The 23,256-nt window shown below is 44.2% G+C and overlaps 1 protein-coding gene and 1 long non-coding RNA gene across 6 annotated transcripts in view; one reads left to right on the forward strand and one right to left on the reverse strand.

The window, feature by feature from the left end:
• The window catches only part of SASH1 (SAM and SH3 domain containing 1), a 312,995-nt gene that overhangs the window by 242,855 nt on the left and 46,884 nt on the right, over positions 1–23,256 (forward strand). For all 5 annotated transcript variants that reach the window (XM_049654504.1, XM_049654503.1, XM_049654500.1 and 2 more), the window contains one exon: positions 837–938. In XM_049654504.1, coding sequence (XP_049510461.1) covers positions 837–938 — 102 coding nt within the window. The remainder of the gene's footprint in view (positions 1–836; positions 939–23,256) is intronic.
• On the reverse strand, positions 20,056–21,911 carry LOC125939000 (uncharacterized). Its single transcript, XR_007462885.1, has 2 exons — positions 20,933–21,911; positions 20,056–20,253 (listed from the first exon to the last, which is right to left on the reverse strand). It is a non-coding gene; the product is annotated as an uncharacterized LOC125939000 (long non-coding RNA).

Below are 23,256 nucleotides of genomic sequence, written 5' to 3' on the forward strand. Positions count from 1 at the left end.
GGTGTCTTGATTTATGGAACTGATTTAATCAGTGTCTTAAATTTGTATCTAAAAACTACTTTATAATAGAATTTTAATACAATGGCAACTTCAGTGTATTTTGTTGCAGAGTTAAATTTCTACATGTTTTATGAAAACACACTTGGAACTTCTCACATTTGCCATTCTAAAAGACCTTTCATCGAATTCTGTTGCCTTAAAATTTGCCAATTTCTTATAATATCTCACTTGTCTTTCTATTTCAGAAAGTAGAAACCTAGTGTCTAAACCCAAACTTTAGATTAGTCTCTGAACATATTCTAGATAGTTGGTTATTTTCCTCTCATCCACAAGGTTCTCCAATAAAGCCCATAATGTTTGTTAGGTGATAACATGTAACTGGTAACTTGAAGCAGTCTAGAACAAGAAAAGCAAGTGATTTTAGAAAGTCCATTTCCGGCTTCCACCTGTGTCTTATCAAAATGTCCATAGTCTACCCCATTGTGTCTTCTACAAAGAGAAGTAATTCAGAGGCCACCCTACAGACAATTTCTGTTTTTGAACTTACAATTGAACTGAGAAAGATCAGTGTTGATGCTGGAGGACCTTGGAGTGAAAATCAAGGTTGTTTTTAGAACACGGGATACAAAGAGTCCGTTGTGCCCGTCAGGTTGGTGTAGATGAAAAATCACAGGGCAGGCCGCCCGTTTCCCTCTCAGTTTCAAGAACCTCGTCTTTGGCCGGCACTGAGACCCCAGCAGTGGCATGAAGAAGGTGCCCAGAACATTCTCTCTGCTGCTTGGTAGACAGCCCTGGCCTTTATTTTCATTTCAATCTTTCATTTTCTCTTGTTGTAGCTCAAAGAGTATGAGGCCCAGCACCGGCAGTCAGCGGCCTTGGACCCTGCCGACTGGCCAGACGGTTCCTACCCGACGTTCGATGGCTCATCAAACTGCAACGTAAGTTTGCTGTCTCTTTGAGCATCTCGACCACTTCTACCAGACAGTAGATCTTAGGCAGTTTCTGCCTTGGGACTTCTTTCTGCATCTACCAGGTCCCACCCAGATCTGAAGATAAGTGTCTCTTCTGACACATTACTCAGTTTTCTTTGCTTGATAGACTTACCTGCAGTCCAAACAGTGCTAGTCATGCTCTGTTTTTTAGTTGTAAATTCTGTGTAACTTAACATTTAATCTTCCAAGCACTTTCAGTTCGATTAATAATTCAGTTAAGTGGCATTAAGCACGAATGCTGTGCAATCATCACCAAAATCTACTTCCAGAACTTTTTCATCATCCAAAACAGAAATTCCATAGTCATTAAACAGTAACTCCCTTTCCCTCATTTTGGGAAACCACCACTCTACTTTTTATCCCTATGAAATTTGACTATTCTAGGTCCTTTATGTACATGGGATCGCAGTCTTTGTCCTTCCGTGTCGGGTTTATTGCATGTAGCATAATGTTTTCAAGGTTCATCCACCTTGCGGCCCATGCCAGAAGTTCATTCCTTTTCTAAGGATAAATAATATGCCACCATATAGATAGACCGCATTTTGTTTATCCATTTATCTGCTGATTGACACTTGGGTGTTCTACCTTTTGGCTGTTGTGAAAAATGGTGCTGTGAACATTGGTATACAAATATCTGAGTCCTTGCTTTCACTTCTTTTCAGTGTGTCTCTTGGAGTAAAATTTCTAGATCACATGTTAATTATATGTTTACTTTTGTAAGGAACCACTCTACTGTTTTCCACAGTGGTTGAATCATTATATATTTCTGACAGCAATGTGTGAAAGTTTCAGCTCTGTACTTCTCTCACCAACACTTGTAATTTCCCCCTTTTTTGTTAATAGCTATCCTAAAGGGTATAAAATGGTAATGAGAAGGTATATATATATATATTCCTTAAAGAAATGTCTATTCAAGTTCTTTGCTCATTCTTGAATTGGGTTGTTTTATTGTTGGCTGTTGAATTACAGGCGTTCTTTGCATATTCTGGCTATTAATCTCTCGTCAGAAGCACGATGTGTAAATAGTTTCTTTCATTTTGCGGTTGCCTTTTTCACTGTCTTGACAGTGTCCACACCCAGCATGAAGCCTGATGCGGAGCTCGATCCCACGACCCTGGGATCGTGACTTGAGCTGAAACCAAGAGTAGGATGCTTAATCGACCGAGCCACCCACACATCCTCTCCCATTTTCTTTTAAGAGTTTTATAGTTTCAGCTCTTAAGTTTAGGTCTTTGGCCCATTTAAAGTTAATGTTTATATATGATGTAACATATGGGTCCAACTTGATTCTTTTGTAGATAGATAACCCAGTTTTCCCAGAACCATTTGTTGAAAAGACTGTTCTTTCCTCATTAAATGGTCTTGGCGTCCTTTTAAAAAATTAATCGACCGTATGCTGGGGTTTATTTCTGGGCTCTCTGATTTTATTCCGTTGGTTTACATGTCTGTCCTTTGTAGGTATCCTACTGTTTTGATTAGTGTTGCTTTGTAGTAAGTTTTGGAATCAAGAAGTGCAAGGCCTCCAGCTTGGTTCTTCTTTTTCAGATTGTTTTGGCTGCTCAGCTCCCTTGAGATTTCTTGTGAATTTTAAGATGGGTTTTTCTGTTTCTGCAACAGATGCTGTGAGATTCATTTTTGTTTTGTTTTTGTTTGTTTGATTTTTTTTGGTTTTTTGGGTTTTTTTTTGATGCCATGAGATTTTGACGGGGATTGCGCTGGGTCTGTAGCTTGATCTGGATGGTATTGTCATCTTAACATGAAGTTTTTCCAACCCATGTGCACAGGATATCTTTGCATTTATTTGTCTTCTTTCATTTCTTTCAGCAATGTTTTATAATTTTCAGTGTATATGTCTTGCCTTAAGTTTATTTTTAAGTATTTTATCATTTTTTTGATGCTATCGTAAGTCAAATTGTTTCCTTATTTTCTTTTTCACATTGTTCATTGCTAGCGTATAAAAACAAAACTGATTTTCACATGTTGATTTTGTGGCCTGCAACTTTGTGGAATTGGTTTGTTTGTTTATTAAAGTTTACTCACCTGTTTTTTAGAGAGAAAGCAAGCAGGGGAGGGACAGAGAGAGAGGGAGATAGAGAATCCCAAGCAGGCTCTGCGCAGTCAGATCTGTGAGATCATGATATGAGCCAAAACCAAGAGTTGGACACTTAACCAACTTAGCCACTCAGGTGCCCCACAGAATTTATTCATTATCTTTAACAGTTTTTGTGTGATGGAATCTTGAGAGTTTCTCCATATGAGATCATGTCATTTGTGAATGGAGACAGTTTTACTTCTTTTATTTGGATGACTTTTATTATTCATGGTATTTAAAAAAAAATTTTTTTTTAATGCTTTTTATTTTTGAGAGAGAGAGAGAGCGCGCACAAGTTGGGGAGGGGCAGAGAGAGAGGGAGACACAGAATCCAAAGCAGGCTCCAGGCTCCGAGCCGTCAGCCCAGAGCCTGACACGGGGCTCGAACTCACCGACTGCGAGATCGTGACCTGAGCCGAAGTCAGATGCTCAACCGAGTGAGCCACCCACGCGCCCCTCACACACTCCGCTTTAACTCGTGCAATTGCCTCTATCTAAAATACCTTCCTTGAGATTTTCCCAGGTAAAAATCTGTGCGTCCTTCAAAGTAAAGTCCAACTTCAGTCTCTCTGAAACCTCCTTTAGTCTCCTTAAGTATATTTTATTGCTTCCCACTCTGTGCTTTTGTTAAACTAGCTTCGTACCTGAAACCTGACCATTATCCTGGAGTATCAGAATTCACTGGACACATTCTAACCTCCTTGGGAATCGTGAGCTCCTTGAAAGACACGCTATGTTATCTTTGTGTCTCCAGCGAGTGTCTGACTCAGTGTCCAGTTCATATGGTGTGTTTGTGTTTGAGAAATACTAGTGAACAAAGTTGCATTTAAGCGTTCATCTTTCCTGGCTGCCTTAAGAGCATGTTTCACGTCCTATAACCACAGACTCCGTCTTTACGGCTTCTTTGCATCTAAGCAGCAAATGATGGCTTATCAGAGGTAAATACAAGCCTCGTGCTACCTTCTTGTCTCCGATTTCCTGAGTCAAGCACCAGATTTCCATTTCAGCTAAAAAAACATACCAAAAAAACAAAACACAAAACAAGCCCCCAGAGGATTATTAATTTGAAAGCCCTGCTTGGTTTGCTTTTGTGTGAAAGAGACTGAGAAGTTAGCGTTTGTAGTAATAAACGTATCGTATGCTGGCCAGCATTGTGTCCTGGGACTGTGAAGTGATCAAAAGAACTGTGTTTGTGGATTTCAGGGTGCCTTTTTGGGTCTCCTATCCCCTAGTCCTAAAGACCAGCATGATACAAATGTAAATCATGAACCCAAAGAATCATGAAGAATAAATACAGTAACTCAGGACTGATGTGATTCAAACCCAATTTGGGGAGAACACAAAGACCCAGTTGTCCATAGTGGGTCCTTTAGTATCAGGCTCCCTGCGTACTGCCCTGATTAACAGCATCTGAGTCAAGGGGGGAAGGTTATAAGATGATCCAGTCGGAAAAGTAGGACTATAGAAAACCTCCCACACTTGGACCGCAAGGAGGGAGGCTCGTCTCGTTTAGGAAAAAGTTAATATAAACCAAGTACTATAGTGGTCCTGAACGAGCGGCTAGGAAAGCGTTATTAGGCATTGTTTTGTTTGGATCCCCTTCAGCGGGTACATCAGAACCAACATCTTAGTATAAATTGTCGGAATAAAATGGGTTCGTCTTAGAAGATGGACATTCGTTGTCTTGAGCGTTTCTTTGTTCGTTTAGGAGACATCTTGCCAAGCGCTTGCTGTATACCAGGCTTAGGGTTAGATATTCAGGTTACAAAGGTAGAGAAGCGGGAGAAACGAGGCCCTGCCCCAATGGAGTCTACCCCACGGCGTAGAGGTAAAAATCACCCCCCACATGTGCTCACACAGACCTGAGACGTCATGTACGCACTTACATTATTTGCATCTTAGCAAACTGCTTCTTCGTAGATGACTCAAAAAATAAATCCAGCCTGTTCTGTTTGGATGGAGGGCCAGAAATACCATGTGCACCCTCCATTTCTAGTACAGTCTTCCAGAAGCTCTAGAGTGACTTTTTGCTCAGAGGTAGGTGGAGACAGGCCATTCAGCAGCCATGGAGTTTTCTGAAGTGCTGTTATTTACCCCGTATATTTTGCTAGCTAGCTTTGTGCAAACAGCCCACACCCATTTTCAGTCACCCTGTTCGTTCCTACAGCTGACCACCACTTGTTTAAAGTTTGCTTGAACTTGATTGCAATCTTAATGTAGGTGACACTCGCCCCTCTTCCCCCACGTCCTGTGTTTTTATGGAGACTCAGCAAGAAACTCCTTCCAAAATAGTCCTCCTCAATTATGCTACGTTCGCCTGAGAGCAGAGTAATTAATTTCAGATAATTCCCACTGGGTCCTGCTCGAGCCGCGGTGGTTTAGGCGCTTTGATTATCTTTTGTGCAAGGGCGAAGGCTTTTCAGTTTTCCATTGATTCTTTTCCATACTGAGATGTAAATAGCCCACTGGCCATAGTCGGGAATGTCCAGGCCATGAAAGTTTCAGGGATCATAAGCCCTTTGTCACCCGACCTCAATGCCTATATTGATGCCTGCCGTGCTTTAGGATTTCATTTGCATTGATTTCATAGGCTTCCCCACCCCCGTAACTGACATGAGATAATTGAGTGTTGCTCCACAATAAATCCATATTCACATTCCTGGTTTCCAAGAATGTAAAGTACTAAAGATAGTTACCAGGGGAAGTGAAAAATAGCTTTCTCTTTGCCAGAGGAGAATGTGTTCTCTGCTGTTTTTCATTAATAACAAACTTCTGTTGTGAGTGTTAAGAGTTTAAAAAAAAAAAAAAAAGTTGCTGGTTGAGTACTTAACTTGACTCCCTGTTAAATATCTGGACATTTATTTTAATTTATTTTATTTTGATAAATTTTATTTCCTTTCGTGAGGGGAAGGTTAAGAGTTCTCATTTTAAGCCTTCAACTTTATGCCTTGAGGTTCAGTTTACCTTCCGGTTAAGACGACGTTCAAGGAAATCATGCTCTTCATCCTCCTGGGGTTTATAGCTTTTTACTCAAGGCACAAGTTTTAATAAATCACAATTTTTGTGTTTCTACAAATCGGTAGGTAAGCGTTGGTGATCTATATTTGGTTCTTACATATTGATGAAAACATTTGCGGTAAAATGTCTTTCCAAGAAACGTCAGATTGTCAATTGTTTAATTATGATGCTATTTAAGTTATTTTAAAAAATACATGATGTCGAGGAAAAACTAAAGCAACAACAGGGACAGTGAGGCACGAGAGCTCCTAGAGTCCATTGCAGACATTTATTTTTGTCCCTTTTGTTGGTTTCTCTTGATACAACATGTGTTCCAGAAAAAGCCTGGAATTATCTTTCTGTATCTGGAGCTTCTTGACTAGGGTGAAGCAAGTGTAGTGAAACGTTGGGTGAAGTGAGTTATTTGGTAAAGCAAGCCATCGGTTTAGAATTGATCTACACTGGGGGAAATTGAGTTGGGAAGTATTTGTGCAAAGAGTGGTGTAATGTTACAGCTGAGGTATAATAACACCTTCCATCCATGTGTGCGTCTCTTTATAGCCTTTCATTCTGGCTTTGGATAGATTTCGAGGCTGACCTGGCTTGAGGCACGGGAGAGCCGTGTGGTTGAACCGAGCTCCAGAGTTTGGGCAGCGGAGACAACGTCAGGCGGTCGCTTCTTCCACATTTTACAAAATACTATTTTAAGTGATTGAGGACTTTTAAGGTCGCAACTAAAATATCCCCATAGTATGAGATGTTTTGGTTCACATATGATGCAAGACCATTAAATCTTTTGGGGGCTTCCTAAAAATTACAAACTAAACTTGTCCCTTACTGCCAGACAGGCTTTACTTAGGTTTTTCAGAGTCATTTCACCTGCCTAACATCAAGCCAGAGGATTTGGGTCTGATATTTTGAAAGGAGGGATGGCCACAGCCTTAGTCTAAACTAGAACTTTCTAAAAGATAATGTGTGGAAAGCCAGGAGACAGCATTCTACAAAGTGACTTGTTTAATGGTTCCTGTGCTGAATGGCTTGATTTACATTATGGCCAAAGAAAAGGTTAACAATTGAATCACTTAACACAGAATGTGGTGGGAAAACAGAGCCCATGCACATGGGGCGGCCCCTTCAGGAACAGACTGACCTGTCCTCCTCGTTCAAGGGACGTCCTATATTGATGCTCCTTTTTAGAGTCTGATAGTATGGGTTGAACCAGATTTTTTTTTAATTGGTTTTTTTTTTAACCTGGCTGTCTTTTTTTTTTTTTTTTTTTAAGTGTATTTATTTGTTTTGAGAGACAGAGAAAGAGAGAGAGTGGAGAAGGGGCAGGGAGAGAGAGAAAGAACCTCAAGCAGGCTCCATGCTGTCAGCACAGAGCCCTACAAGGGACTCAAACCCACGAACCATGAGATGACCTGAGCCAAAACCAAGAGGCAGATGCTTTAACCAATAGAGCCACCCAGTTGACTTTCTTAATCTGTTTATTTTGAATATGTTTCTTTTACTAGGGTGAACTTCTGGGCAATGTGTAGAAGCTAAAATGTATCAGAAGTTTTATTTTTATATTTCAAAGGTATTAGAAGAAAATATAAATCAATATCATTAGCTTCCTCACTTGGGGAAATCTGAACCCTAAGGAAGACTTTCTTTTTTATGACAACACATGTCGAATTTACAAAATTTTCTCCCACCTTTAAGTACTCCTAGCAATTATAAGAACATATGATTTTCATATTTTGCTGACTCTGAGTGAATATTTATTGGATGAATAGACTACGTGAAGATTCACATATACCACAGAATTAGAGTTGGCATTATAGGTAAGGTAAAGGTTTTTCCATGAAAATGGTTGACTTCCTTATACTATCTTTTCCCTCCTATCTTGTGTTTTACAAGGAAATTTAAGAAAGGGAAGATTCCAAGCATAAAAATAGCTTACATTTCTGAATAAACTGGCTGCTGTTAGTGGTGTTCCTATTTTTTTTCTTTGTATCTCTTTTCCTAGAGACATTTTTTCCCCCTAACTCTTAATATATGGGTTTCAGCTTAACAGAATGCTAATTGGCAACATAAATTTGGATTTGGGGCTAGAAAATGGTTCTGCTTGTTGCTATTAGCTGGGCTTGAACACGGGTTGGTTGGATGTGTGCTTCAGCTCTTTATTTCTTCCACAGAAGAGTTTTACTCACTTGACTTGTAATATGATCAGGAAAAAGAGCAACATTGCCCACCAATAATGGGCCAGAGGGCATTTATAGGGTGCATCCCTGGGACAGATACCCGCAATTCTTTATACCGTGCTGTGTTCCATTGTGCCAGAATAATGGCCACTTTTCTAATCTTTCTAAATGGAACTATGTTAAAAAATAACTTATTGATTCTGGTCTTTTAATGCATACTTAAAGCCTTCAGATGATTATTCAGACCTTTATGGATACTTTCTATAAATTTCTTTTTTATTTGGCTGGGTGGGAATGCACAGGAAGAAATACTACTCTTAATTTCACTAAAAGTGAGTTTGAAACTGAAATGATAGTAAAATAGGGACGTATTAAAATTCTCTTTAGAAGGGTAAAAGTAATGATTCTTTAGACCTGCAGCTTGAGTCCAGGAGATAAAACTCAGCCCATTGGAGCAGCACGCCTAGTGAAGTCTCTCAAGAAAGAGAAGTTGTGGTTTTTGTTTATTTGTTTGTTTTTTGTTTTGTTTTTTAATGTTTATTTTTGGAGGAGAGAGAGACAGAGTGTGAATGGGGAGGGGAGAGAGAGGGAGGGAGATACAGGATCTGAAGCAGGCTCCAGGCTCTGAGCTGTCAGCACAGAGCCCGATGCAGGGTTTGAACCCATGCACCTCGAGATCACGGCCTGAGCCGAAGTCAGACGCTTAACCCACTGAGCCACCCAGGCGCCTCAAGAGGAATTTTGTTCTAACTGCATATAAGCTGACCAAGAACCACTGCTTAGATGATTCCTTGTCATTTGTTCCGCACCACCCTCCCATCCCCAGCCTTCTCCCTGGGAAAGGGGCCAAAGTTTGAGGCGTGTATTTGCTAGGAGTCCCTGAAGATCATCCTCTTTGAACAAAGCCAGAAAGGAGGCTCCCCCTGCCAGGAAAGCCAGGCGCTGGCCCAGCGTGCTTAGGGGAGGGACCCCGTTAAGCTGGACGCGGGCGTTGGGTTCAGATCCAGCTCTACCACCTGTTAGCTCTGCATCGGTGGGAAAGTTGATTCGCCGATTTGTGCCCTGTTTTCTCGTTTGGAAACCTGGACGAGTGTATGTATCCCCTACAGGCGTCGCAAGAATTTCACGGCCCAAAGTAAACACCCGGTGAATGCCAGCTTCTGTTTATGCTGAGATCTTCTACCTTTCGGTTCCCTGTTCCTCTTGAAATACTTTGAGTTCCCCCGAAAGTACTCTTTGAACGTGTCATTCTCAGGCTAGCCGATGGGCTGGCATTGTCAGAACAAGCGCCAGGCAGCTAGGGCGCATTCACTTAGTTACGCTTTCACCAGACCACAGAACCAGGTTTACTTTCGGCTTCAGAAGGTGGTATCGCCGTAAGCGGGTTTAGGGGTGGGTCCGATAGGATTTCAGGGTTCGTGTGCTGTAGGATCACTGTTTGGGAAGAATAAGCGGTTAATCGTCCTGCAGTTACCTAGGGCCGCGCGGTGCCGTGAGTCCCTGAAGATCATCCTCTTTGAACAAAGCCGGAAAGGAGGCCTCAGCGAGCGTGTGGCCGTGGGCTTCCGCGCCTGTGTCACGCCTGTGTCGCAGTGGAAACGCTCTCGTGGCGGGCCCAGAAGTAACTGGGGACTCGGCTCCCTGCACCTGGCAGACTAACCAGGCACAGCGCATTCCTCACCGGTCTGTACAGTTACGGAGAGTTGAGGTCGCTACCTGCGCAGCCTCCTTAGCATATCAAGGGCTACGCGGGCAAAAAGAAACAATGGCAAAATACCCAGGTTCTACGCAGTCCGAGGGTCGCTGTTTTTAACACTGAGGGCGGCTTTGGGATACATTCTGGTCTGTCGTTTCTTTTGGAAGGGTGAGCCAGATGAAACTGGAGTGTCTAGCTTTTGACCTATAAAATGGCATTTTATTTGTCCAACCCAGTACAGGAATACCAAAGAGGACATACCCCGTTTCCCCGGCTAGCTGATTGTATCTAAGTAAAGATATTTGTAACGCCGTCTGGGTTCAGGATTGGCGTATTAGATTGGGAATGCCAGTTTTTAGTTTGCTTTTGGAAGCAACCTCAGGGAGGTTGGGGTAAGAGAGGATTTCCATCACTTGTTTAATGAGATTTACTGCGTGTTAATCCCTCCTTGACTCATTTGCCCTAGTGTCCGATCTTCTACAATGGATGGGCTGGAGAGATACAGGCCCGTGCTGTGGTTCAAGAGTCGGATCTGGCCCGAGGGCCACCTCTAGCCTAAGCTAATTCACTCAAGTCACAGGCTGCTCATCACTTTGTTTCAAGTCCATTTGAATGTTAAGTTGCCAGTTACCCATTTTATCAAAACTCAGCATCTGATAATGAGACAATTTTTGAGAGAGAGACAGAGCTCAAGCGGGGAGGGGCAGAGAGAGAGAGGAAGACGCAGAATCCGAAGCAGGCTCCAGGCTCCGAGGTGTCAGCACAGAGCCCGATGCGGGGCTCGAGCCCACGAACCACGAGATCATGACCTGAGCCGAAGTGCGACACTTAAGCCACTGAGCCACCCAGGTGCCCCGGAAAGCGATATTTTAATACAACCAAATTCCAATTATTTACAGAATAATGTCTGTAGGAATATCCCTTTATTCTCTTTTCCTTGTCTCTTGTTCCTCTCCCTCTTTGTACCTTACCACACCCTCTGTCGTCCCTTATTGATTGTTCTACTCCTGGTATGATGCTAATATACACTGCATAATTAGTTCCTAAAAGGTTTATTCCCTGCCCGTTTGACCCAGAGCGCAGGTGAAAGAATGCTATTTTGAGCATCATTTGACTCCTTTGTTGCGCAAACACTATTGAGTACCTACTACGTACTAGTCCCTATACATAGATGTTTGTATATGAGAGGGAGAGAGAGACAGTGGATAGCATGGCTGGGGGCTTATTTGGCATATTCCCACCTCGTGTGTTAAATATACACACAAAATCCATTCAGCGCCAGTGAGGAGAGTTTGGGAAGCCTTCCCAGAGAAGGTGTTTGAAACTGAGTGAGAGTGGGGTGCCTGGGTGGCTCAGTCGGTTAAGTGTCCGACTTTGGCTCAGGTCATGATCTCGTGGTCTGTGGGTTCGAGCTCCGTATCGGGCTCTGTGCTGACAGCTCAGAGCCAGAAGCCTGCTTCGGATTCTGTGTCTCCCTCTGTCTCTCTCTGCCCCTTGCCAACTCGTGCTCTGTCTCTCAAAAAAATTAATAGACGTGAAAAAAATTTTTTAAAAAATGATAAGAATTCACCAGGAGAAGAAAGAGAAACATGTCAGGTAGAGGTAGCAACGAGGCTTGAGCATAGGTGAAGAGGTGGGTCAGTCTTAAAACTTGGACCATGGGAGGAAATGGATTTAAATAATACAGCTTTTCTCTAGATCAGTATTTTGACTTGTAGGGTATAGATTATGGTTCTTTGTTCATTCTTATACGTTGGTTCTATAATAGATTATTTCGGTCCTCTCTTTCCTTGTGACTGCAATTTCTTGTCTTTGAAGTCTTAATTGAATTCATGTTCTTATTATTTCACAGAGTGAAGCAACTGTTAGGAATTTCTTCCTGCACCTTGAGTTGTATTTTCTTCTGATAGGGAGACAGGATCCAAAGATAGGATCTCTCAGTTCTTCCATGCTTTTTCTCTCTCTTTTTTCCCCTTGCTATAAGTTGGTTTGAGGAGTGGTCATATATTTCTTTTGACCTTGATCATGCTTGGGTAGCTCAGGTCAGATTTTCTGTTTGTGCTGATATAATGAAGATTACTCTTTGACCTGTTTGTCATGCTATCTGACCATAGATTGTTTCCCTTCTTCCCAGCTACAGTTGAGGGCTTTGTTTTGTGGTCCATTCATGCTTTTTGTTGCTATAGCCTGATGTCATGGCCAGAGAAGTGGGGATACCCACCTGAGGTGGAATGTGGTCTTTGCTAGGATACCTGGGCTCTGCCTTCTCTCTCTCCAAAGATTGTGGTCATTGTGCTGCATCTCATTTCATCCTACTTGGTGTGGAGAGAAACCAGTCTGCCTTTCATTCATGTCTCCAGTTCCGGTGAATATCTAAGAGGCTTTATTTCACTCTGCATCAGCCTTACTGAACTTTCCATCTTTTCACACATGATTCTCCTGAAGCAATTTCCATTGGTCCTAGATCAAAAAATTAAAAAAAGGAAGGCCACACGGTTTACTTCCTTCGACATTTTGAAGTTCCTTGGGATAATTCTCAAGATTCCCACTGGTCTGGCTTTTAGAGAAGTGGGGCCTTGTTCCTGGGTCTTCAGAAATTTGTTTCTTCCCTTCATCATGAAATTTTATTTTAAGGCTTAGTGTGTTAGACTATGTGTGTTTCCTTGCTTGGGTGCTCTTGGTGGAATATTTTTTTGCTGGTCTGCAGTAATTTCATTTTTTGGAGGCTGTTACTCATTTTGCTAGTTGTTGTGGGAAGGATATTCTGTGGTCTGGTTTTCAGCAGTCATCATGACTTGATAGCCAAGGAGAGGCCACAAACAACGCCTTTCTAGCTCTCAATGATTCTGTTCCAGGGATGCAGCCTAGATTTCTTCAATTTGGAAGTAAATTTGCTTGTGGAAGCAACTCCATTGAAATAAGTTCGCTCATTATTTATTCTCCAAACATAAGGATAATTATGTTAAGGGGATAGATCGTGACTCTAGGAGGTGAAATTAGCCCATCTGCCTCCAGCTTCAAGAGACGATTGTGCTGATTGATCCGCGGCCGAAGTTTTGGTTGGAGGAAAGATATCGGTGTCCACACCTTCCCCCTGTTGCCATGTAGGTTCTATCAGTTTTCTGTATTTTTCATCGTCATGTGCCTAGGCAAGGTTGTTTGGCAGCCCTGTCCAAGAAGATCATGCCTGATCCATGAATCAGTCTCTCTCAGATGCCATAAAAGTAATGTGACTTTGCAAACACCACCCAATCCCTTAGGAGACTTACTGCTTTTGGGATGAAGACTTCTATCAGCTCGCGAAACTAGAGCCTCAAACGCATATGTAACTGCCCCACTTGGCAGTTCTGTTCTGAATCATCCTTTTTCCATGGCACAGGCTATGTGAGAACTGAATGCACTTGAGAATGAGTGGGTTTGGTGTTTGCTTCAGTCTTCAGTGTGCCCGACACCGTAGATTTGCTTTGGATAACGCTACCCCACTTGTTTTTTTAAACCCCAGTCTTAACAGAGGGACCTCATAAGTGGCTGACTGCCTTCCCATCATGTCTTACCTGAGCTCAGCTAACTTATGTGGACAGTGGGGTTGTCTGGCCTCTGGGCAGGGTGACCCAGTCCCGGGCAGAAAAATCTTCCAAACGTTTACAGAGTAAAGGGTGAATTCAGTTCTCTTTCCTCCACTTACCTCTCTCCTCCCCGACGGCCCCTTTGAGAAGAAGGAAAGCTATTTTCTCTGGTCTGTGGCAACTTGAAGACTTGGGACGAGTCTCCCTACACTTGGCTGTAGGACTCCTGAAGTCTTCTGTTTTCTCCCTCCTCCTCTGGGGAAATTAGCAACTTTATTTGGAGGGGATTCAAAGACATGCAGAGTTCATGCGTTTAAGAAAAAGAATAGAATTTATTGTGGAATGTAGCATCCATTTGCTGTTCCTTTGGTTTTATAGTTAGTTCTTCAAATAGTTTCATAAGTGAATTAAGTGCTGACAAGCCTTCACCCCCGGAGGAGGGTAATATTACCTCAAATTCTCACATACCTTTTTACAAATAAAAGCATCAGAGAATTCTCTTCTCCTCTTCCTCTTCGTTCTTCAAATCTGGCAACAACTAGTTAATTTTGGAACTGCCAGAGAGATTATTTCTATGTTCTACTGCACCTCTGGGAGAAGAATGGAATCTCCTCTTTTCGTCCATATGCTGACAAAAATCTCCTAATTTCAGAGGGCAATGATGTCACCAGCTAATGAGCAAAATATTTCTTACTAAACAGATGAGTCCTTCCCTGGTTCCTTTGTGAAACAGAGGGAAAAAAACCTCACAATGTGTTTCATATTGTCTGTAGTTACTCTGACAACTCATAAACACTTCACAATGTAATTCCGACTTCTTTAGAGAGTGAGACTAATTTTTTTTTGTAAACGCGAAGAATAGCACAGTAAACCGATGGCTGTGACCAGAAGGCCCCTGCCACGGCTGGACACTGATCACAGGTACTCATCAGTGCTGATCTTGAACATACCGGGCAGGAGCCAATGTGCTGCCCCCAAGGCAGGGAGTGACCTTGAATGCATCACTTTTTGGACCAGCACAGGATGATCAGGCATGTTGGAGAGATTATGAAATCAGGCTTGGAGAAGAGGAGGGCCGGAAAGCTGCTGTTGATCGGTGTCACATGCTGTTTAGAAGGGCAACAGCGGCAGCCGACTCTCGGCCTGTCCAAGGAGGCAGGCCCCTAAAGCCGCGGGGGCAGAAAGAAGTGAGGCCTTGGGGCCATCTAAACACTGGCCTTCGAGGATCCCGGAGGGACACAGAAATGCCCCCAGCCTCCCAGCGAGTGTTCCTCCCCTCAGTGAAACATGTCTCAGTTTCCCCCGCCAAAGGTGAGTTCAATCATGTTTTTTGTTTTGTTTTGTTTTTTTAATTTTTTAACGTTTATTTTTGAGAGAGGCAGAGCATGAGCAGGGGAGGGGCAGAGAGAGAGGGAGACGCAGAATCCGAAGCAGGCTCCAGGCTCCGAATGTCCTCACAGAGCCTGATGAAGGGCTCGAACTCACCAACTGTGAGATCATGACCTGAACCAAAGTCTGACACTTAACTGACTGAGCCACCCAGGCACCCAGTTCTCCCACTTCTGAATGCCTGTGTCTCTCTGTTCCTCTTCTGGGTTCCTCACGGCTACTCTCGCTAATCCTATTTCTGAACTTCTCTGTGTGGGCTCTCTCTCCCCCAAGACTTGCAGATTGCAATCTTTGCAGCCCCAGTAAAGTCCACTCACTCCTGTTTCAACTCCTTGGAGGCATCCATCCATTGAATTCAACCAGAAAATATCCATTTATCACAGACACAGACACTATTTTTAATTGCTTCAGTGTAAAAAGATATTATGTTGAGTGTTGGCAACTGTGTAAGGAAATAGGCACTCTTTTTATACAACTTGTGAGCTTTAAAAGTAATACAGTGTCGGGGCGCCTGGGTGGCTCAGTTGGTTGAGCGACTGACTTCGGCTCAGGTCACGATCTCGCAGTTCGTGGGTTCGAGCCCCGCGTCGAGCTCTGTGCAGACAGCTTAGAGCCTGGAGCCTGCTTCAGATTCTGTGGCTCCCCCTCTCTCTACCCCTCCCCTGCTCATGCTCTGTGTCTCTCTGTCTCTCAATAATAAATAAATGTTAAAAAAAAAAAAGTAAAAAAAAAAAAGTAACACTGTTTTCATCTGACCAAATTTTTAATATCTATCCAAGGACTTTAAGCTATGTCCATCTTTTTACCCACCAATTCCACAATCTAATTGTTTTTCTAAAAAGAAGAATGTGTTAGATGTGTTAGAAATTTGACAGTGAAGTTCATCAGAGTATTGTTTATGATCTTGAAAAATTGGAAACATTCCACTGTCTAATGATTCAGGGCATTAAGAAAACTAGGGTATATTTCTGTGAATACCACTGAATCCTTAATATATTGTATTTGTTGGCTATTTGTTGACATAAGAAAAATGCTCAAAATTTAAAAAGCAGATTTTAGAACTGTTTGAACAGTATCCATTGAGGGCTCCACAGTTTCTCTAAAGGAAACTTTCAGAGGCAGCGGTGTGGCTCAGAGGGTAGCGGCTGGAATCAGGCCCTTTGTTTCTACTCCTGTGTGTTCACGTGAGGGGGGCGTGGGGACCCTGGTAGTGACTGTGGGAGATAGGGCAGCTAACGATCACAAAGTCGCACTTTTTTTATAAAAAGCAAACAAAACATAGAAACCTAAGGGTATGTAGTGGGGGGGGGGGGGTGTGTGCACCCGTGCATGCACGTGTGTGTGTGTCAAAAGCAGGAGCATAAAAACCAAAATACGACTAATTTTTTGAGTGTGGGAGGGTTCAGGGATTTCTTTTTCTCCTTCTGTATCTGCATTTTCCGCATTTTGTAATTGAAAGTGTATCACGTGTAGTCAGAAATAAACATTTACTGAAATACAGACGTAGAAACGAATAGGACCGTGGCCCCGGTCTCCTCAGTGATACGGTGGTTACCATATACTTGGCTGAGTTCTGTGACTGTGTGTGCTCTCAGCCACCCAGGTTCTGGAAGAAGAGGAAAGCCAGGAGGGCTTTCCAAGGGAGATGACCTATGGACTGAATATTGAAGGATGGGTAGGAGGAGATGGGGTGGGCAGAGATATTCCCAGAAAAGGAATCTTCCAGTGCGAAGGTATGCAGGCACATGCGAGATGGAATATTAGCGATGCTCTGAGGGGGTCGAAGGATGAGAACCAGACGCTATGAGAGGCCTTTCCATGTGTCTGCATCGATACCCACAGTAGCTGGGGCAGGGCAGGGCTCTAACCCTGCGAAGTCCCACACTCCACGGGAAGGCCTTTGGACTCTGCCCTGAGGACCTAATGAACCATTCTTAGAATGGGAGGCTGATGCTCAGATCTGCTCTCAGCAAATTTGCACACTTCCTGCGCACTAAGTACATTCAAGCCCACCACCCGGTGGGCAGGATCAGCGATGCCCTTCCTTCATGAAGCTTCTTCCCTGGTTTCCAACTGAACTGCCCTCCACCAAGAAGCTTCCCAGGGTGGCCTGGCCCAGCCTCGTCTCTCAAATATCCCACAGTTGACTCAGATCCCACAGCAGGGGCTGGGAACAACAGGGCCGGAGAGTCTAAACTTGTCGTTCCACATCGATGACACACACGTTTGCCGAGGACCCACTGTGGGTGGGGCGTGTACCGGGCACCGTGAGTGTAAGGAGGGAGAACAGACGTGGCCCTGTGGACTTTCCCGTCTTCTAAAGGACGAGCGGTCTTGGATGCCCACGTAGTGCCCAACATGGAGGACCTCCATAAAGACCTGAATCCTCCTTGGAGAGTCGTATCAGTGACAGCTAATGGCAGGGGAGGGGGTTCAGGAGGACCAGGCCACCAAGAGGATGGGCAGGGATGTGTCCTTCCCCCACCCCCCTCACAGAACCTGGTGCAGTCAGGGCCCGGCTTCCTGTGCATCTCACAGGACATCCAGAGCTGCCGACCAGGCTCTAGGCCTCACACTCAGGATCTCCTTTGGAGGCTGATCACCGCCTATTTTATAAATCGGAGAAATTAAGAAACATGCCCAAGCAGACGCTGTTCACGGGTGACATGAAGGGGCCCTGAGCCTACCTCTGACCAGGTTCAGAGTTCCAGCTCCTAATTCGGCTCAGAATCTTCTCTGTGTCTGAACAGCCTGTTCAGACCCAGCCTCAAATGGTGGCCACATCATTAGTTTTCACATGTTTTCTTTGCCGTTGCTATTTACACAGCCCCTACAACAGCAGTTTGGTAGAATTAAAATTGGTCTTGTTTGGATTCCAATCAGCAATAGACTGCAGATGTCGTAAGCACTTACTGAGCTCCACTTGTAGGTTGTACAGACACAAAGGTTTTTTTAAATATTTATCTTGAGAGAGAGAGAGAGAGAGAGGGAATGAATGAATGGCAGAGAGGAAGGGAGATAGAGAATCCCAAGCAGGCTCTGTGCTGCCAGCACAGAGCCCAATGCGGGGCTCGATCACACAAACCAAAGATCATGACCTGAGCCGAAATCCAGAGGCGGATGCTTAGCCAACTGAGTCCCCCAGGCCCCCCCCCCCCCCCACACACAAATTTTAAAACAACACTTTAAGATCGATGTTACTGGATCAAATGTGCATGGAGGAACACTAAGACCCAGAGATGTGAAGTGATTTGCCGGAGGACCTGGAAATTCAACTAGGTCTAGTTGTCGAATTGTTCTAGGTTGTTCTAGCTCCAAAGGCCTTCGGCTTTCCTCTTCCCTCTACCCCGCTCCCATGGGGCATGTGCATTTTCTTAGTTTGCACCAAGCAGCAGGGAAATTCAGCCGAGGGTTTCTCCTGACAGTTTTAAGGAACTCTAAGCATAACGTTGCGTGCAACGTGGTTGGCGGTCTCGGGTGAAGAAAGCTCACGTGCACGTTGGAGGTGCAGGAGCCAAACCATGAAGTTTCAGATTCTGCCTCTGCCATTGACCGTCTGGGAAGCAAGGTCACATGGGTAAAGATTAGCCCAGTGCCTGGGAATTACGAGCACACCGTAAACACGGGTGTCGGAAACATGATGTCGCAAAGGCACCTGCCACAGTGGGTGGCACAGGTGGACCCTTAGGAGGCAGCGGGGGAGGCGGTGTCGGTGAGTGTATGGGCAGAGCGAGGCAGTATGGGGAAGGTGCAGCAAACCCTCATGGGGAGAGAGAATGGGAAATCCCTTTAGGGGTTGGAGGAGACACTTCCGAGGAGAAAATTGGGGGAGAGGGGATTCACGCAGCTCTTGTTGAAGGGCGAGAGACGCCAAAGGGGCTGAGCGAAGGACAGACACCCAGGACAAAGAGATAGATGGGGTTCTGGTGGTCTGTGGCATTGGCTGGGACCTCTGCTGCGTGGTAAAAAGGGTGTGTGTGTGTGTGTGTGTGTGTGTGTGTGTGTGTGCGCACATGCACGCGAGATGTCCTGCCAAGCGAGGTAACCTTGCATAATACCTACATACAGACCCAACAAGGAGAGAGGCACCTTGGACTGGGGACAGCTCAGACTGCCCAGCGGGAACACATGACTTACCCAAGTGGCTGAATTTACTCCTGAAATACAGACATGACTTGTAACCCACGTCGTAGACTCCACCTGGGTTTTCAGTTCTGTCTTGTTCAGATGATATTCTGTTTAAGTAACAGCATGTGCCCGTCACTCCCCAGACACCCCTGAGAAAATTAAATGATCATCTTGTGACACAGTCCCCGTGCACACATTTCTAGAAGACCAGAGAACCCCAGCTGCTCTGAAATGATTATTGAAACAATTGGGTAAGACAGTTTTAGAAGCATCACCGGACAGGAAATATCTCTCCTACATTGACTTGGGTAGTTAAAATAGAAAAAGGAGCGGGGACAGATCGAAAGTGACAAGTCCAGAAGAAAACCAAAATCACAAGTTTTAATTCAGTAATTTCAAAAATAGCCATTGGAAGGTGTCTATTTTCAATCGAGACTACTCCCTTCAGGGGATGTTTGGAGGAGTATCTGCGAAAGAGATCTTTTTTAAGTTCAGTCACTTGTAAGGGTTAGTCCTTGTCCCGGATTTGCTCAGATTCCCGCGTCCTTTTTTTTCTTTCTCTGGAATTCCATAGACAGTAATTAAGGAACTGGAGGCCAGCGGGAGGTCAGGGAGCCTTCGTCAGTGAAAACAGGGATTGTTTGCCACGTACAACACTCCCTTTTTTCCTTGTGGTGAATAGGAGATTTGCTTAGAGCTGATGACTTATGCCTTTCTTACAAGTTATGCAGTTAGCAAGTAACTGGGGAATCAGTCAGCAGGCAGAAAGCAGCTAATTGAACCCAGTGTCTTCACTTTTTCCTCCTTTGGATGCTAAGCCGTGCTGGTGGAGCCTGTCTGATCATGTAACTCCAAAGGAACATGTTTGAGGAGTGCCTGATCCTCACTTTGAGATCACAGAGTTGACGGAACAGGAGTGAAGACGCGCTCAACGTGGGGAGGGGGCGGGGGGGACCAGACGTGCTCGAAATTGCCCCTTAGGCCTGCTAAATGCCGAAGCCGGTAAGTTCGTTGGGTGTGTTTAACGTGAAAGGGAAAATGTGCTTTCTGTCCCTGCAAGGAAAAGCTTTTTTGACTGCTCCCGGCTAGGATGCTTTCCTCTTTTCTGTTCAGCTTCTTCGAGATTTGTCCTCCTTCCCTTCTTTCCTTCCCTGCTATGGAACCCCGAGCCTTCTTTCCCAGCACGCTCACCCAATAAGGCATAGCTCTGGGGGGAGAAAAGGGGATTTTAATCTGAGAATAAAGGGATTCTCAAGAGACTGAGTGTACGTGGTTGGAGCCCAGTTGTCATCGTGGAGGCTTTCAGTGCGGAGGACTGGACTGCAGACTGCCTTGCCTGATGCAGCTTTTCATAAAGCTGCAGCCGACCCGCTTCCTTCCCTTACGGTTAACGCCGATGGCAGTGCAGACCTGGGAAATGGAAGCGTCTGTTTGATTCTGCACCCAGTCGACCAGAAACTGCTGTGTGAATTTCACAAGCAAAATACGTTTCCGATTTCAGACTATTTCAGAAATGCTTAAATATCTTATAGCGGGGTGTGTGTGTGTGTGTGTGTGTGTCTCCAGGGGAGATAAACTGACTTAGTCTGGCTGCTAATTGCAACAGTGGGCTGGGTGTCGAGAGAGAGCCGGGGAAGCAAGCTGAGCGTTGTTTCTGCAAAAGGCACAGTCGTAATCCTGCGCTCACCCTGGGCTCCAGCAGCCCCCAGAGGGACTCGGGTGGCTCCTTGCGAGTTCAGTTTAACTTTTATTAGGGAACGGAGCTCCCGCGCCTGCAACACTGTGCCGCGCGGCTTTTGGAAAGCATTTGTCACAGCACACCTTAGCTGCTAGAACCGTTTGTTACTGGGGGGGGGGGGGGGGGCCGTGAAGTATCTGTTACCCACCTGCAGGGACGGGCTGGAGAGCGCGGGATGCTGCCGTTCCGTTTGCTCGACTCACACACTTTTCTGTCTACAGATGCTATTAATTGTGTTCCCTTTTTTTTTCCGATCCTCCTCTGCGTAGCTGTGTTATGAAAAGTCCTCCACGCTGGCCCCATGTCTTTCCCATTAGAACATTGCAGATGTGTCAAGGATGCACATGTTCCAAGAGAAGCTGAGAAGGAAGGAGGCTCCACCCTCCTTGGCCTGCCAAGTGGGCCCCATAGGCCCCTCATTCAGCACCCTGGCAGGCGAATGGTGCACTGTCTCTTTAAAGCAGCTCTAGTTTTGTGCCTTGGCTTGGTCAATTTGTTATGGTTTAAAACTGTGGAGCCAGCTGTCTGTAATCTGATGTAATGTTGCCATGGAAACCAGCAATGAAACACTTAAGCATTCACCACAGAATTACTACATATAGCATTAGCCAAAGTAATTAAAAGTTGAGCCATATGGGCTTTCTGGTGGAAAAATCCGCAATGGAGAGGCTTGGAAATCAAATGTTTCTATTTACAATAACGTAAATCCACTCTTCCACCTCCTTTGGTACAATAAATTAATTGCCTTTTTCTGCTAACTTTGGGAGGTGAGGAGTTTTATACAGATGATTGCGTTTTCACTCTCTCATTTAGAAGATGAGCAAATTAAAGTTTACTTCAGGACTGTGACCTGGGGCCGGGCAGGGAGAGGAGGAGATACCACCTCGTGTTACAAGGTGCATAAACATACACTGCTATTTTTTACGTTAGTTTATTTAAAACCTGTTCTCTAGTAGTTCTGTTTAATTCTAGGGGTCTGTTTCTTAGAGCCAACTATTCATTTTATATGTACTGCAGATTTCCTTCTATGAGAGTTCGTCCAGGTGCACAGATTTCTTTTAAATGTGTGCACACGCGTGCATACACAGATACGGTTAAATAGTTTTTTTTTTTTAATTTTCACACCCTCATCTCTGGGGGTGTAATTTCTGAATAAAAAGACACAAGTTATTTTCAGCATTTGGAAAGTGGCATATGCTTATTTAAAAGGAGAAACATGAGAAAATGAGGAATTTAAGCTTTATTTAACAGTTTAAGTGAAATGCATGCCTTATACACAGTCTATGTTAAAACAGCTGGAGGCAAATTTTTAAAAGCAAATATTTCACAAACTCCTTTTCCTCTGGACTCAGGAGGAAGTGAGAAGTCAACACCTCTCCATCAATAAAATGCATCCTTGGGATACACTGTTCAACTCCAGTGACTTCTAGGCTGACTCATGGGGGATTTTCTATTTAAAAAAAATAATAAAGCATAAAGACAGAAATAGATGACATTTTTCTTCACGTAAATTGTGCTGCATCTATCTGGTTTAGTGTCCAAAGCACGATAATGAGAAGTGACTGGTTGTTGTGATTTGTGATTTGTCAATGGCAAACACCTCTAAAATATTCATAATTTTTTTTTAGAAAAATAAAAATAACATTAGTTCGAAGTTCTAAAGAGCTCCTGTTTCTCAAAACTAGACGGAACATGTGAAAGCAATTAAATAAGTACCTGGAATATGTTATTTTTCACCCCGGTGAATCCGGGGGAGGAAAGTAGGACTCACGGAGGAGGTTTTTGCCTTTAATTCTGTTGCCCTGATTTAGCTATTTTGATTTCTCCCTCAAAAGTTCCCTCTGATGGCACATTTCCTACATATTTGTGGAATGCACAGGCATACCCCTCCCCCTCACCACCATCAGCAGCCCTCAAGCTAGGTACAAGGTATACATACAAAACTAATTTTCATTCTGTAACATAGCATCCTGTATCTTTGTTCATTTCATTTACACTCACTTCAGAATTTTTAAAGTTTTATTTGTTATTTATTTTTAATTTTTTTTAATGTTTATTTATTTTTGAGAGACAGAGTGTGAGCAGGGGAGGGGCAGAGAGAGAGACACAGAATCAGAAGCAGGCCCTAGGATGTCAGCACAGAGTCGACGTGGGGCTCGAACTCACAAACTGTGAGATCATGACCTGAGCCGAAGTGGGACACGTAACCGACTGAGCCACCCAGGCGCCCCTATTTGTTATTTATTTTGAGAGAGAGAGAGAGAGCGCATACAAGCAGGGGGGAGCGGACAGAGAGAGAGGGCTCTCGCCGTCAGTGCAGAGCCCGACATGGGGCTTGATCCTACAAACCGTGAGATCACAACCTGAGCTGAAATTAAGAGTCGGACCCTTAACCAACTAAGCCACCTGGGCACCCATTAACTTCGGAATTTTTTAATACGAGAGTGACAGACATGTTCTAGATTTGTCCCA

This window comes from Panthera uncia (genome assembly GCF_023721935.1).
Source record: "Panthera uncia isolate 11264 chromosome B2 unlocalized genomic scaffold, Puncia_PCG_1.0 HiC_scaffold_24, whole genome shotgun sequence".
In the NCBI taxonomy this organism is placed as follows: Eukaryota; Metazoa; Chordata; class Mammalia; order Carnivora; family Felidae; genus Panthera; species Panthera uncia.